At 37.7% G+C, this 15,480-nt stretch overlaps 1 protein-coding gene across 1 annotated transcript in view; it reads right to left on the bottom strand.

Moving 5' to 3' along the window:
* Positions 1-15,480, bottom strand: part of PTPRC (protein tyrosine phosphatase receptor type C) — a gene marked incomplete in the record, with an annotated part of 131,341 nt that overhangs the window by 7,843 nt on the left and 108,018 nt on the right. The window contains 11 exon segments of the mRNA XM_027774549.1: positions 1-67; positions 284-406; positions 817-951; positions 2,520-2,653; positions 4,409-4,499; positions 7,070-7,219; positions 9,897-10,032; positions 10,234-10,391; positions 12,845-12,970; positions 14,619-14,716; positions 14,809-14,845. Coding sequence (XP_027630350.1) covers positions 1-67; positions 284-406; positions 817-951; positions 2,520-2,653; positions 4,409-4,499; positions 7,070-7,219; positions 9,897-10,032; positions 10,234-10,391; positions 12,845-12,970; positions 14,619-14,716; positions 14,809-14,845 — 1,255 coding nt within the window.

Genomic DNA, 15,480 nt, shown 5'->3' with positions numbered 1-15,480 from the left:
CAGCAGGAAGCTGCTCCACATTCCAGTTAGTGTACTGGTACTGGTACACCGTTCGAGGCTCTTTCCTCTAAAATCGGAAGGGAAGGGAGCATTAACTCTAGTGAGGTTCAGCCTGCATAAAAATTAGATAGTTCCATTTTCTTCACAATTCCCTTTATTTAAGTAACTTAAACATTTCATTCTAAACTATTATAGAGATAGAGGCTTCACTTGCATGGAGGAATCAGTTTTGTGATCAGATCAACTACATCAAAGAGATACACTCCTGAAATTGTTTATTTACCTTAGAATGTCTCAGTTCGAATACGCGGAGGGTATAAGCTGAAGATTTGGTTGTCTCTTTTGTATCGACTTCTATATCTCCATATGTCTGTCTTCCTTCTCCCCAATATTGAGCACAGACTTCCTAGAAAAGAAAAAATCATGGTTTGACAACTTCTATGCAAGCATTCTGTTTGCCATTTAAAGTACTTGGAGAGCTGATTTCTCCTCTCCCTCTTGTTTCTATTAAATGGACATTATTAATTCCATTCTAAAATTGGAATCTGTCCATAAAATTCCACACACTATTTTAAAGAAGAATGTATGTTGGTGAGGAGCAAATGCTTAAGACTATCAGAATCCAGACACAGGAGGATGAAGGCCAGCACCTGGATGGAAATGGTAAGACCAAACAAGTGGGCTTGTGAGGCCGAGAAGATCAGAAGGACATGGGGATAGTGACAAAGCACATAATCCAAGAATGAAGAATGGTATTTTACGACAGAAAGGCTTAATAAATAAAACAGAACAAAACAGATTCTCAGAAATACAAACCTGGTCTCCATGCTTCAGCTCAGTCAACATGACAATGACTTTGACTTTTCTTTGGAATATCATCTGCCAGAAGTCACCAATGGTCTCGTTTAGTGGCCCCTGAGCAGCAATCATCACCTCAGGTTTCCAGTAACTCTGCAGAACAAAAGCGTGGGACTTTGTTACTATGACTAACTGAACAGAGAGCAGTAGATTCTCAAAATAACCTTGCAGGATAGTCACTTAGTTTGATATTAATGCTATTCCATAAAACTATTAAGAGTCGTAGGCATAACAATATCTGTATGTAAAATACTTACTCAGATAATGATAATTTTTAGCTAGTAATGTAAAATCAAGATGAGCATGTGTTTATCTTGTACAATGAACAAATATCCCCTTCCAAAAAATACCATTTTCTCCTCTATAAAGGTCAGTGTGATTATATAGAGGAATTACATAAGCATTTCAAATTATTTTCATCGTATTTCTACTTTAATTGGTGTCTATACATTCTTACCATAGCTTAAAATCAGGCTTGTACCCTATGAATGTGTGCTTCAGGAAAATTTGGAAAAGAAAGAACTTCACCTTAGTGTATATGCAATAAGTATGCACTTAATGACCATAGTTTCTTTGGTTGAAATCTCTATTAAAAAATAAAATAGGTATGTGGCACAGACGCACTCATAATTCAGCTAATCTGAATGAAAAGTTTTTAACTATATAAAGATACGAATTTGAATTTGCATACACGTTGGGTATTTGAGTAATTATAGACATGTTCAAACACATGTATTTGCTCAAATTTCATTATTTTAAAAATTAATATAGCCATAATCCTAAGTGTCACAAAATATAACCACTAGAATCATGTCACTTTGTATTAGTTCATTAGGCTTTGATATTTTAAAGTATTTTATTAAGTTAAAATATAGTATTAAAATGGTAACTTCTGTGGTCTGAACGGTGGCACAGTGGTAAAACATGACACTCTGCAAGGCTGACCCAATGGGAGTGTTCTGGGTTCGCCTCTGGAGACCTCCCTAAGTTTGCCAGGGCCATCGTTGCCTAAGATTTAGGGGTGGCTGAGGCTGGGGGGTGGACTGCAGTGTCAGGCTTTGTAGAGGGTGCTGTCTCTCTGTCTTTCTCCTTTGTCTCATTCACTCATAGGAGAAATAATAAACTTAAAAAAATGAAACTTTTGTGTCAATCAACTGCAATACAACCAAGCTTATCACTCCTTAATTCATTAATATTGGGTGGTTGAAAAAGTTATGACATATTTTTCTATGTTTTTTTCTTTTTTTTTTTTTTTTGGTCGGGGGGAGACATTTGCTATAGGACGGGTGTGCTTGCCAGAAAGACGGAGAGAGACAGACAGAAAGCAAGAAATCCCCCCCCGGGGGAATGGCCATGCCTCAGTCCCTTCTCCTCCATTCTCTCAGGATCTTGGGCACGCACGCACATGCACCCAGCATGAGTTTAAGCCACCCAGCGTGAGGCTAACTGCTGGTCCCCAGGACTCGAACTTCAGTCACCTACATGAGAGGCCAGCGACATAGCCATTATGCTAACTGCTGGTCCCTTTTCTAGTTATTTTAATGCCAAATGCATCATGACTTTTTCGATGACCCAATAAAATCACCTAATGAATGGCCCTAATACAACAGATGTGTTTTTAGAAGGGCTGGACCCTGGGCTTTGGAAGTTCAAGTACTTACCATGATAAAAGATGCATTGATGTATTTGCTGGCTTCTTCTGAGTCGCTTTCCTCATCAGATGACTCATCTGAATCATGTTCACTTTCTTTGCTCACTTCCAGTTCATATTTAAGTGGCACTCTGTTAAAGTCATCTAAGTAGTAACATACATTAGTAGTAAGTTCTTTAAAGAAAACAAATTTCTACTTGATATCATGTAAACATTAAAAAGTAATTCAGAAGAGATAGATTGCATTTTATAAATTAATTGATCTAAACAATGAGAGCCTACACAACATTCAGTGCTTGATGATTAACAAAGTGTTTTTGTTTTTTAAAGTCTAAGAAGAATGCCCCAGAAGAGTTCCAGAAAGAAAAGGGGGTGGGGAATATTTGTTAAACAGCAAATAGTTATGACAACATTCCATCTGACTACTCAGTCTTTGATACATATACTTAAGTTTTCCAAAGAATATCATCATTCTACTTGATATGTTTAAAAATATAGAGAGAGCTTATGGAGCTAGCAGGCCATGTAGTAGTTAAGGCACTGGACTCCCACATGGCTTATTGTGGTTCGAGTCCTAGACCCAGTGGCTTGAAAATCACACCAGCTTTGTGTGTATGTCCCCAAAATCCAAGGAGTAGAATGGAGGGGAAGGGATTGTGGCATGGCCATCCCCGCTGGGAGGTGATTTATATCTATATCTCTATGATATATATCTATCATATCTATCTATGTATCTATAATATATATATCCTGTATATATATGTGTGTGCATATATATGTATATATATGCCATTTCTTTTCATTATATATATAAAGCATTTCATTTCATTATATATAAAGCATTTCATTCAAATATATAATATACATAAAGCATTCAATAATTAAAAATAAATATAAAATGAAAATAAAAGTAAATTAATAAAAATGTCATTAATTATAAAAGCATTTAATTAATTTTTGTAAAATTTGCATATGATCCCTATAGACATGCTCCCTATAGTTCATAATTTTTAGGTTTGCTTCTGAACTTTTCCTTTTTTATTTATATACCTATGTATATATACATCATATATATATATATATATGAAATAGGAATCTCAAATTAATTGTTTCATCTAAAAAATTATTTAGTCCAAAAGTGCTTACTGGTTTCCAATTTCTTTAATTTATAATAACCTAGTCAAGTGATCTGTTTAATGACATCAACATCAATTCCATTTCTATATTTTAAACTATAGTCAGAAGGACTTCTGAAGAAATTAACTAGGTCTACCATGCACTGATCTGATTTGTTTGGTTGTCTAGCTTATTAACTTGGGTTATATTTTATCAGTACTAATTTTAGTATATACAGCTAAATAAAATTAGAGTATATCAGTTGAGATCCTATCAATAAGCTTAAGCAGCAGAATTCACATATTGAAAATTATGCATATTTTGACCTGTTAAATTTGATTATTGACAATTTATAGAGTACTCTCCACTTATTTTCAACCTTCCAGATATAAGGAATAAAAAGAAAACATAAAGATAATGAGTGAGTGTAATTTTTGCTATTTTGCAATGGCCTTAGAATAAATAACTGAAATAAACTTAAGATGAGAGAGATATGATAAAGGGAATTGACCTGCTTTTCCCCAGCTTCAACTGTTTCATCTTTCTGACAACCCATTTCTGAGCTAATTGGTAGAACAAAAACAATGAATACAGTCTCTACTCTAAAGTCCACTGCAGAAATTTGGTGTTAAAAGTACTCAACAATAACTAAAATTTTAGCAGCCTGTTAACTTCTTCATATTGTAGCTGCAGAATCATTGGTGTATGTGTATCTCATATTCAACAAGTCTTCCCCAAACCCTTAATGTTATCTGACACAAAAAATAAAAATAAACTACATACATGGAATGATGTTAGAATTCCTGTTTTTACTTTTATTTTCTTCTTGATTTCCAATGTGCTGTGTTCTCCAGTTCCTATATGAAGGAAGTCTCTGAGGAAACAAAATGGAAAATGCCTTTAAAATGCAAATAGTGGCTTAATTAATTATTGGCATAAATTCCCTTCTACAAAAGCATTTCATTAATTCTTGTGAAATTTGCATACAATCCCTATACTTCACAATTTTTAGGTTTGCTTCTGAATTTTTCCTTTTTACTTATTTATTTTTAAAATTTGTTACAGTGAGCGTGTGCTTGCTGGAGAGGTATATATATAGAGAGAGAGCAAAAAATGGCTACCAGTAGGGATGATTGTGCCACAATCTCATCTTCTCCATTCTCCTCTCAGAATTTTGGGCCTGCATACACACACCTGGCGTGTTTTCTAAGCTACTGGGACCAGGACCCAAACTGCATAGTTGGCCATATGGGATCCAGCCACTTTAATCACTGTACCACTGACTGGCCCCTGAATTATTTTTGCTTTTAATTGCTCATGTACCAACAGTCCCCTCACCTTGTCACCTTTTTTTTTTTTTCTGTTGCATCAAATGTAACTTGGATGTCACTTGAGGACACTACCAAGAATATTGTGGCTCTCTTCAGGAAAAGTTGATTCTCTCCTACCACACACATACATATACTTCATTTACTTCACAGTTTCAAGAAAAGGTAAGTGCTCTCTTAGGCGATTCCATTGCAAACCATTTCTATTCATTGCTTTTAAAAAAATCTCAATGAATTTGATTTTCCTGCCATCACACTATACCACCTTCTTATCACCGCCTTCCACTCTGAGGTGTCAGGGATCTACTGCTGGATCACTCCGCCCATCTATCCATAGTTTTAGATTTGGCTTGTTATGGGTTCTCCTTGAGATCTGCTCATTCCTCTTGGTTCCTTCAACATCCACAAGGGTGGTCTGCCAACAGTCTCGTCTCCTCATTTCTTAGTTTCTTCATCTCCTGTGACCTTTCCCTTCCCTCCTCTGTCATCCTCTTACCATTCTACATTTGTAGTGTTAATTGCAAAGATGCACCACTCTAAATATGACTTCTACCATTCCTATTATTGAAAAGTACCCCTTTTCTTTTTAGTTGCTTATTCTCTAACTTCAATTCAGCATTCTGCAATTCATCACTCTCTTCAGCATCTTGTTTTTACTACTTTCTCCATCTGAGCTAACTGGTTACCGTAAGGGTCTCTGCATACACAGTTCCTATTCACCGAGTTGATGTTACTGTAGAAAATAACACAGTGAAATGATTGATACCTCTTTAAATTTATAACTTAAATGTCAAATGATCAAACAATAAATTGCAACAATCTTACTTCTAAGAGTAAGATTGCACTCTTCTTTTGAGATAACTGTCTCTTATCTTCTTCCCTTCCCCCAAAATTAACGGCCTCTCTCCTAATCACTCCTGTACCCCTCATTATTCAACTCAATAGAGAAATAAGAGGTGATCAGGCAAGAACTGCCTCAACTTCCCACCATGAAATCTCCCAGTCAACTTGAATTTCACCCCTCATACTTCCATCAGGGTGGGAACTATGCCATGTGCTCTGAGTCACACCTTCTCATGCTTTCTCCCCATGTCCGCTTGCAAATCACTTTGATACTCGTGCTTATAGTTGTATTTGGCACAGAGCAGAAACTCCGTCGTATTTGTTCAGTGAACAAACACTACTTTAGGAACCATACATACATGTGTTCAGAATGAATGTGTCCCTAAGCAGCCTATTGTGTGTATGTGCTTTAATAGGGTTAGTGTATTGAATATGGTTACTTTATCAGCTAACAGAGCAACAAATGACAATAAAACACCCCTCTGTTTAGGACTCCCCCTTGCCTGCCAGCTCTTCCAGTATAAGGACGGACCTCCTGGGGGGCTGTTACTTGGTGATTAGTAGGTGTTCCACCTCCACCCCTGACTCCGCCCCACTTTGATCCTAAACATGAAATGGTTCTGCCTCTGATTAAAAACACATTTCTGTTCTTATGAAACTCTGAATTGACTAGTTAGGAGGTTTACAGAAAGTCAGTAAAGTGGACTTCATAAGTGGAAGAGTTACAAAAAGTCGCCCCAACAGCTGAGTAATTTGAGGACAGCTATGCCAACTCTCTGAAATCACAGGGAACTACATCCTAGGTAAGCTTGCAATTAATGGCCTAATAAATAGGTTAGGACACATGTACTTATCCTTAGTGTCTGTCTACCAGCTCCAGCCAGTCCAACTTCCTAAGTACTCATAAACTCCTCTAATTATTTCCGTTACAAACCAAAACCAGATGCAGGTTTTCAAGGTGAGATGGTACACTGCCCTTGGCAGACCAAGTCTGTGGCTATATACTGTTATTTTGACACTATTTATACCAGCCTAATGAGGAATGGTTAAAAGTGTTTGCTGGAGCGTAAGATTTGTGCATTTAAGCAAGTCTCCCACATAATAATTGAGTGAATTCAGGCACTTCTTTAAAGCTCTCTGTGCCTTAGGTTGCTCATCTGTGCTTGCTTGGTTATGGTGAGGACCTCATGCAAGATCCATGCCCAGCACGTAGAATGCACCTGGAGAACAGAGAGCCCGCCAAGTTACCTATTATTGCCATCGCTATTGTTACCTGGAATTCAGCCTCCAGTGGAGATGGCTCACTGGGTGGGTCTCTCTTCTTTATGTTATGTAGGCATGAGTGTAATTCAGACAAGCTGACTTCTGTTTCTCCAAACTGATTGTATTCCACTAAAGCCTGATGAATCAGGATGTACTGGGCCTAGGATTTCAAGGAGAAATGCAGGCAATTAACTGATCACTTAAGAGTTCTACCTCACAGTTCAATGAAGTACTTACCCCCGTAAATATGCTCACAGTGAGACAATGTATAGCAGAAGAAAATTGATAGCTATAACAATGGAATATTCTGAAAGTCATCTCTTACAGTTCTCTGAAATGTGAGCAAATTCCTCTGTGGACTATCTTTCCAGAAAAAAAATAAATAAATAAAGTCAACAACTTGCCAAATAGATTATCCACATGCTATCTGCATTGCATGGTGTTTATCCTATTCCTAAAAGTTAAAAGACATTATCTGCTACTTTCTTCAGTGACTAGTAAGTCAGTAAGTCAAATCACTGATTTTATATATATATATATATATATATATATATAATGAGTTTCACACGCACACACATATATGCACACACATATACATATGTATATATACATATGTATATGTATATATGTGTGTATGTAATATTATTTTAAGTTTCTTTTCTTCTTCCATGAGAGAGAAAGAGATAAAGAGAGAGATATAGAGCTAGACACCTTCAACCAGTATCCTTGGTGCAATTCACCCCCAGCCTTAGCATGAAGTGGGGAAGTCCCTGGGATATGAGCCTAGGACCTTCTCATGTAAATCCAGTTGTATTACCATTGTGCCACTGTCTTACAGCCCCCATTCCTTTTTTTTAAAGAATTATTTATGTATTTAATTCTATTTGTTGTTATTGTTGTTATTATTTTTTAATTTGACCAGAGAGAAAGAGAAAGTGAGAGCAAGAAAGCAAGCCGCCAAGTCTGGGACTCAAACCATGGTGGGCCATGTGGGAATCCAGTGCCTTTAACCACCATGCCTCATGCAGGCCCACAGCCCCCATTCTTACCACTGTCTTACAGCCCCCATTCTTACCTGATATATATTGGTGGGGGGACAGGGCAAGAAAAGCCCTTTTCGTTGATGAAAAGTTAGCTAAAACAAAGTGGTTTTCTTTTCATTGAAAATAATGAGATCTTTGTCAATAACCCAACTCTCATCACAAGAATAGAACATCCTGTTCTGAAGTTCCTCAATCTGAGAAACAAGGTGCATAGGATCAAGAGTCTTTAGGAAAACCTTCAGACACATGGTACTCCCAGTACTGGAAGCTTTTTCATTGAGCCTTTAACCACTGAGAGTTAAGATTGATAGTCTAGCTGAGAGAAAAAACAAGTTGATATTCCAAAGAACACATTTTATATTTTAAAAACTTTTTCAAATAGAGAAAATAATTTTTCAGAATGTCATATGCCAAACTCATCTATAGTAACTCTTAAATTTTTAATTTTTTTGAATCAAGCATTTTTAAAGATATGAGATATTTCTGATAAGCCACTTTAGCTACCAATTCTAGCTCCCTGACTTTGACTGTGTCCTTCCACTTGGCTTTATTTTTCCACAAGAAAAAGTTTGGTGTTTTTCCTGATCAATAATCTGTTTTTAATCTGTTTTTTATTTTTACAGTAACATAAAGGCACCTATAAAAATAGAAATATCATACAGTTTTGTGTGTTTTCTTAAATAATACATAAACTGTATCCTGTATCTTTCACCTGATATAGTCTTATTCAATCAAAGTATTCATCTACACATCTGTCTGCATAGATTAATACAGATCTATCAATAGATTCGATAGATTATTCCTATCCACTGCAGCATGGCAGTCATTCTTAAAGAATTCACATGTCCACACTTTGTTTGCCCCTATTGGTATATATTTGGGGTGTTTCCACTTCTTTTTTATATAATAATACAGAGTGCAATAAGCATTTTTTTTTTTTTTTGCTTTAGGGCATGTGTGCTTGCTGGAGAGAGACAGAGAGGCAGTGAGAAAGTGAGAAATAACCCACCAGGTGGGTGGCCATGCCACGATTCCTTCTCTTCCATTCTCCAATTGGGATTTTGGGCATGCACACATACATACATCCCGCATGTTTTTTTAAGATGGCAGGTCTAGGATTCCAGTCCCACTGTTGGCCATGTGGGACCAGCTGCTTGTACCTCCATGTACCTGCTGGCCTGCAGTGAGCACTCTTACACATGTTTCTAGTTGTGGGCATTTGTCAGTGCTCTCTCAGGTGTGTGCGCACATGTCATGCTGCAGGGGAAAGTGCAGAGCTTTCTAATAACAGCCATCACTTGCAGTTACTGAGGGGTAGCAGGTTCCAGTGGTACCCATGCTACCATTTGGTTGGAAATCTGTGAGGTAGTGTTATCATTACCTCCATTTTACAGATGACTGGGAAAACTAGTCCCAAGAACCAGGCTCTGAATCCCTGTCTTATGCTGTCTCTCCAGTTTCAGTTTTAGGAGATGCTTTCAAAGCTGTTTTTAGTGTTTTTATTTTTCTCCCAGTCTGACGTGTATAATGGTATTTCATTATTTTGATTTTTTTCATATATTTTACAGTCCTTCATCCACAGCATTTTTAGGCACTAATGCAAAATCCTTCTATGACTGGTACTTAACACATGCTTTAGTTTTCAGGAAATTAAGAGAAAACTAGTCTCACCCACAGGTTCAAAGTTGTGAAAAAAATGTGAATTTCTTTAAAAAGCACTACTACTATGAGAAACTTTATATCCAGAAACAAAATTGATAATAACTGCCCAAGATCAGATGGGTTGGATCATACCTCCACTTGAACCATCAGGCATCTCTGTCGCCTTAGCTTGACAACATAACCGTAAACATCCACCCTGTTCTCTGCCTCCAGGCCCTCCAGCATGGCGTCAATTCCAATGTAGGTACCCGTGCGCCCAACACCAGCACTGACAAAACAAAATGAGTGAAGACATGATCCTGGCAGAGGAATGATTGAGAATCATCAAGCATGAAGCAGAGTAAAGAATGTATTTTTCTCCTCATAGATGTTTCATGAAGTAGCAACTGCCAAAGGGGCAGATGTCACCAAGAGCCAGAGGTCAGGACTTAAATGGGTCTGGTACAGACTGTTCTAGTCCTTTCTTTACCTGCAGTGCACGATGATGGGACCACTGAAGAAGTTGCTGAAAGCATTCACTCTCCTTCGCAGCTTGAGGAGCAAGTGAGGATCTTCAGGCACTCCGTGGTCCGGCCAACTGGTAAACTGAATGTGAGTCACTTCCCTTCCGGTGGCTTTTTCTTTTTTCTAGTCAAGAGATATTATTTTCTTTGAGATGTTCTTTCCTCCCCCCACTCAAAGCAAACTATATAACATAAGTAAATGGAAGAAAAGACTAGCACAATAAATTCATACAAAACTAAATTACTCTAAAGGGTCCTTCAGTCTTTAGAAATCCTATAAACTTTTTCATCCATGATTGCATTTTGTCTCCAATTATTATCAAGTCATTGAGATACAATACAGGATTTGCATGTACTGACCAGCAAGTAACAGCTGGCCTGGAAGGGAGGCAGGGAAGGTGGGTAGCCCCCCCCTCCAAAAAAAGGCAAAAATAAACAGCCTAAAAATGGGTGGGTGTGTAGGAATTTGGATGTATGTGTGGAAGGATATAAAATAAACAGTCATTTTCGTGGCTGTTTGAAATACCATGGCTTGGTAGCCCAGCAAACAGTATTATTTCTGTGAGGAAAATCTGATTTAATTGTTTGGCTACCACAATATTCTTTAGGGCATCTCCTGGTAGAATTATCAACCTATAAAGTAGAGAGAGAACTGAGGAATGTTAGCCTCAGACTGTGGTTCATGTCTGTCTCCATTTCCAGGTAACCACCAGAAGGAGCATCAGTCATAATTCATTGACCAGGTATGAAGAAGAATTATATACACATCGATATCAGAAGAAAGAAATAAACGAAACTTTTACAAATAATTAAAAAATTAAAAAATGGTTGTAATTGTCAGAGAGGAAATGACTGAGTAGTTTATAAACACTAACTCCAGACTAAGAAATGTAACCAAACATGCACTGACTGCCACAGATCACCCATGACCACGGGCTCATGTATTTGGCATGAGCTATCAGTAGGCTTATCCTATAGCAACCCATAGTGATGCCATGGAAGCCCAGGATAGCTTGTGAGAAGTACAGAGTAATCTATGTTGGTTCTTGTTTTTTTTTTTTTTTTTTTTTTTTCCCGGTAGGAAATCTATCTGCATCACATAAAAATAAAATGTATATTACTGAAAGACCTCCAACAAACAGCATTCAGAGGAAAACTTCAACCTTCTATACAAAGACCTGAATTAAAAAAAAATAATAATAAATTGCAGAGTGTATGTGTGCTCACCAGAAAGAGAGAAAAAAACAGTGACAGAGAAAGCACCCCCTATGGGGGATGGTCACACCACATTCCCTCCTCCTCCATCTCTCCCTCCTTTTGCGATTTTGGACATGTGTGGACATGGACCTGCCTGTACACACAAGTTATTGGTCTGGGACATGAACTAGGCAGTTGGCCATGTGGGTTCCAACCACTTTAATCACCATGCCATAGACTGGCCCAAGTCCTGCATATTTTTTTAAGAATTATTTTTTATTTAACTATTTATTATTGTTATTATTTTCGACTTTGATCAGAGAGAGAGAGAGAGGGAGAAAGAGGGAAAGTGAGAAAGGAAGCCACCAGGTCCAGGACTTGAACCATGGTTGGTCAAGTGGGAGTCCAGCGCTTTTAACCACCATGCCACCTACTGGCTCCAAGTCCTGCATATTTCTAACAGCTCTGTTCAAATATAGCATAAAGTTATAAAGTTTAGTTATGTCAAATGTCCAATTCAGTGTTTTTATTATAGTCTCAGAGTAGTTCTGCCATCACCAAGAACTAAGTATGAAACATTTTTGTCACTACAAACAAAAGTCTTCACCCATTAGTGACCACACCTCATTGGGGCTCCTCGGGCAACTACTCCACTTTCTGTATTTATAGACTTGCCTCTTCTAGATTTCTTCTGTAAATGTATGGATAAGGAACTCCACACTACTATTACCTAAGACCTCACTGACCTGGGTTTTCTCAACTAAACATTCTGCTCTACCACAGTGTCAACCTTTAACCTTCCTCTACTCTGCTCTGGTTTTGCCATTTTCATAAATGTTTCCATAATGGTAAAATCCACCGAGCATGAGAACTGTTTGTTTATTCATTTATTAACTAAATCATCTAATCAGTATGTTTAGTAGATCCTTCTTCTTTTTTTATAAGAATTATTTTTATTTAACTTTATTTATTTATTTTAATTTGTCCAGATAGGGACAGAGTGAGAGCGAGAGTGAGAGAGAGAGAGAGAAAGAGAGAGAGAAAAAGCGAGAAAGCAAGCCGCCAGGTCCAGGACTCAAACCGCAGTTGGCTATAGGGGAGTCCAGCATCCTTAACCACCATGCCACCAACCGGTCCCTTTTTTTTTTTAATTCTTCAGTGGTGACAGCATAATAGGTACGCATGACTGACTGAGATAAACATTTCTCTGATCAGTTATTTAGATTGATCCTGTTGGCTTATGGGTTGGTTCTAACCTAATTCTTTTTCTTACAGGTCATTAAAACATTTTTTCTAGGTATATTCTAAATGATCATATTTAATATTCCATAATTGCACTAAAAATGATCAAAGTAAAAGTATACAAGAAAACAAACTCACATTTGTGACGCTCAGTTTCTGAATGATGTAGTCTGGACACCTCTTGTACTCATTGACCTTCACAATAACATCTCCAAAAGCGCGAGTGCCCTCTTCCATAGATGGCCAGTATTCTGCACACTTGTTCTAGATGTTAGAAATCATTAATGATTCCAGTTTCTCATTTAAACAAATTTCTATTAACTTTTTTTAGAAACCCCAAAATGTATTCATCTAAAGTCCTTAAAACATTTGTATAGTCTCTCTTCAACATGTACACCTAAGTTATGTCACATGTGATAATATTACAATGCCCTGCATGATTTCCTTCACACATTTAGCAGAAGAACAATCTTCCCAGTCTTTGCTGGGTGGTTTTGTTTTGTTTTGTTTTGTTTTTTGAGAGAGAAGTTTTTGCTATAGTGCAGATGTGCTCACTGGAGAGACAGAGGGACAGAAAAAAATAAATGAACCCCTGGGGAGGGGGGTGGCCACACTGCAATCCCTTCTCCTCCATTCTCCTCTCAGGATCTTGGGCACACATGCACATGTGCCTAGTGGGAGTTTTAAACCACTGGATCCTAGACTCAAACCACAGTTGACTACAATGGGAGTCTTGTGATGTAACCAGACATCTACTGGTCTCTTGGCTGTTTATTAAAAGAGAACATACTCAATGCTCAACAGGAAGGATGTGATTGTGGCTAATTTCAGACTAGGGAACAGAGATGGTTCTTCTCTTATTTTATTTATTTCTTGGAGAGGTTTTTGCTATAGGGCATATGCGCTCACCAGAAAGACAGAGAGACAGAAAGTGAGAAATCACTCCCCAGAGGGGGTGGCCATGCCAATCCCTTCTTCTCTGTTCTCCTCTTGGGATCTTGAGCATGCACGCACTCACACCGAGTGTTAGTTTAAGTCACCAGGTCTGGGACCTGAACTACGGTTGACTACGTGTGAGTCCAGCGACATAGTCATTATGTCAACTGCTGGTCCCAGGTTCTTCTCTTAAGGTCACTTTCCCTGAGTTACCACTTATCTGCCTCAGGGCAGTTTTGTTTGGAACATTGGAGTATTCATAAGTTCTTGCGACGTTTGCCCCTCAAAATGCACTGAACTTACAAGAATATTGCAAAGAAATAGAAATCAAATAAAATCTAGCAATTAAACAGAAGCATTTAAATTTTATCCAGATGGACATCTATTTACATTTGTACAAATTTTATTTTTGGTACAAAAGATTTTAATGTAAATATAAATTTTAAATCAAATGTTAACACTTGTCATAATAGAAACTGTTTTAGTCTTTGAGATCATAGGCAGGATTTTCAAAAAGTTTATGGAAAGTGTATATTATGAAAGAATTATGCATGAATTTCAAAAATTACTTTTTCAAAATAAATTTACACTAATTACATTTTCTATAAGCATTTTTTGAGAGATTTTTGCTATAGGGCACATGCACTCACTGGAGAGACAGAGAGACAGAAAGAGAGAGACCACCACATAGGGGCATTGCCATGCCTCAGTTTTTTCTCCTCCATTTTTCTCTTGGGATTTTGGGCATACATACACATGTACTCGGCATGAATTTTGAGCCACCGGGTTCAGTACTTGAACTGTGATCAACTGTATGGGAGTCCAGCAATGTAACCATTATGCCATCTGCTGGTCCCATCATTTTGCACAAATTTCTAAAAGTCCACGTGTATATGTAGCTTTTGAAAACCTAATTCAACACTTGTTTTTTTTCTTTTTTTCCAATCTCTGCCCTATGAATCTTCTGCATTTTTACCCTGTTTCCTTCTTCACATCGAGTGACCATGACAATAACTGTAGCCTTCTGTTCCCAGATCATCCTCCAGAAATCATCAACCGTTTCATCCCTGGGACCTAGGATATAAACAAACACAAGTTGATAAAAATATTTTCTAAGTGCTGTAAAATAGTTTTTTGAAAAGAATATTGGACTGTCAATAAATTACCTTGAGCAGCAATGTATTTCCTAGGTTCTTTGTAACCCTGTTCAAAACACACACATGAAGACAAGTCAGTTAATGGGAACTCAATTATATGTTCATTAACAAGCAAAACTGTGAGAGGAAGTTTCCTTAGATCCACTAGTTCCTGATTATGGATTTCCTTTTTTTTTTTTCCAAAATGTTAAGGGGATTTATTAATTCATGACCAAGTACTTAGCTATGCCAAACATGTTAGTTACTATTTGCAAACACTATTCATTACTTTTTTGTATTGCTCTATATTCAAAACAATGCTATAAACTAGACCTCATTCTCAGCTGAGATGGTGAAACAATTTTCAAGAGTAATCCAGACTACCTATTTTTTTTAAAGAAGTTTTTGCCTTAGGGTGTGTGCACTCACCAGAGTGAGGGAGAGACAGTGTGAGAGAAAGTGAGGAATCACCCCCCTCCCCCATGGGGGATGGCTACACCACAATCCCTTCTCCATTCTCCTCCTGGGATCTTGGGTGTGCACACACATGTGCCCTGCATGATTTTTTTTTTTTGAGAGGTTTTTGCTATAGGGCACGTGTGCTCGCCAGTCAGACAGAGAGAGACATAGAGACAGAAAGTGAGAAATCACCCCCCAGGGGGGATGGCCACGCTGCAATCCCTTCTCCTCCATTCTCCTCTC

This window comes from Tupaia chinensis, unplaced genomic scaffold, assembly GCF_000334495.1.
Source record: "Tupaia chinensis unplaced genomic scaffold, TupChi_1.0 Scaffold000453_1, whole genome shotgun sequence".
NCBI lineage: Eukaryota > Metazoa > Chordata > Mammalia > Scandentia > Tupaiidae > Tupaia > Tupaia belangeri.
Note: the sequence above shows the minus strand (reverse complement) of the source record. Positions and strands in the feature narration are given on the sequence as shown.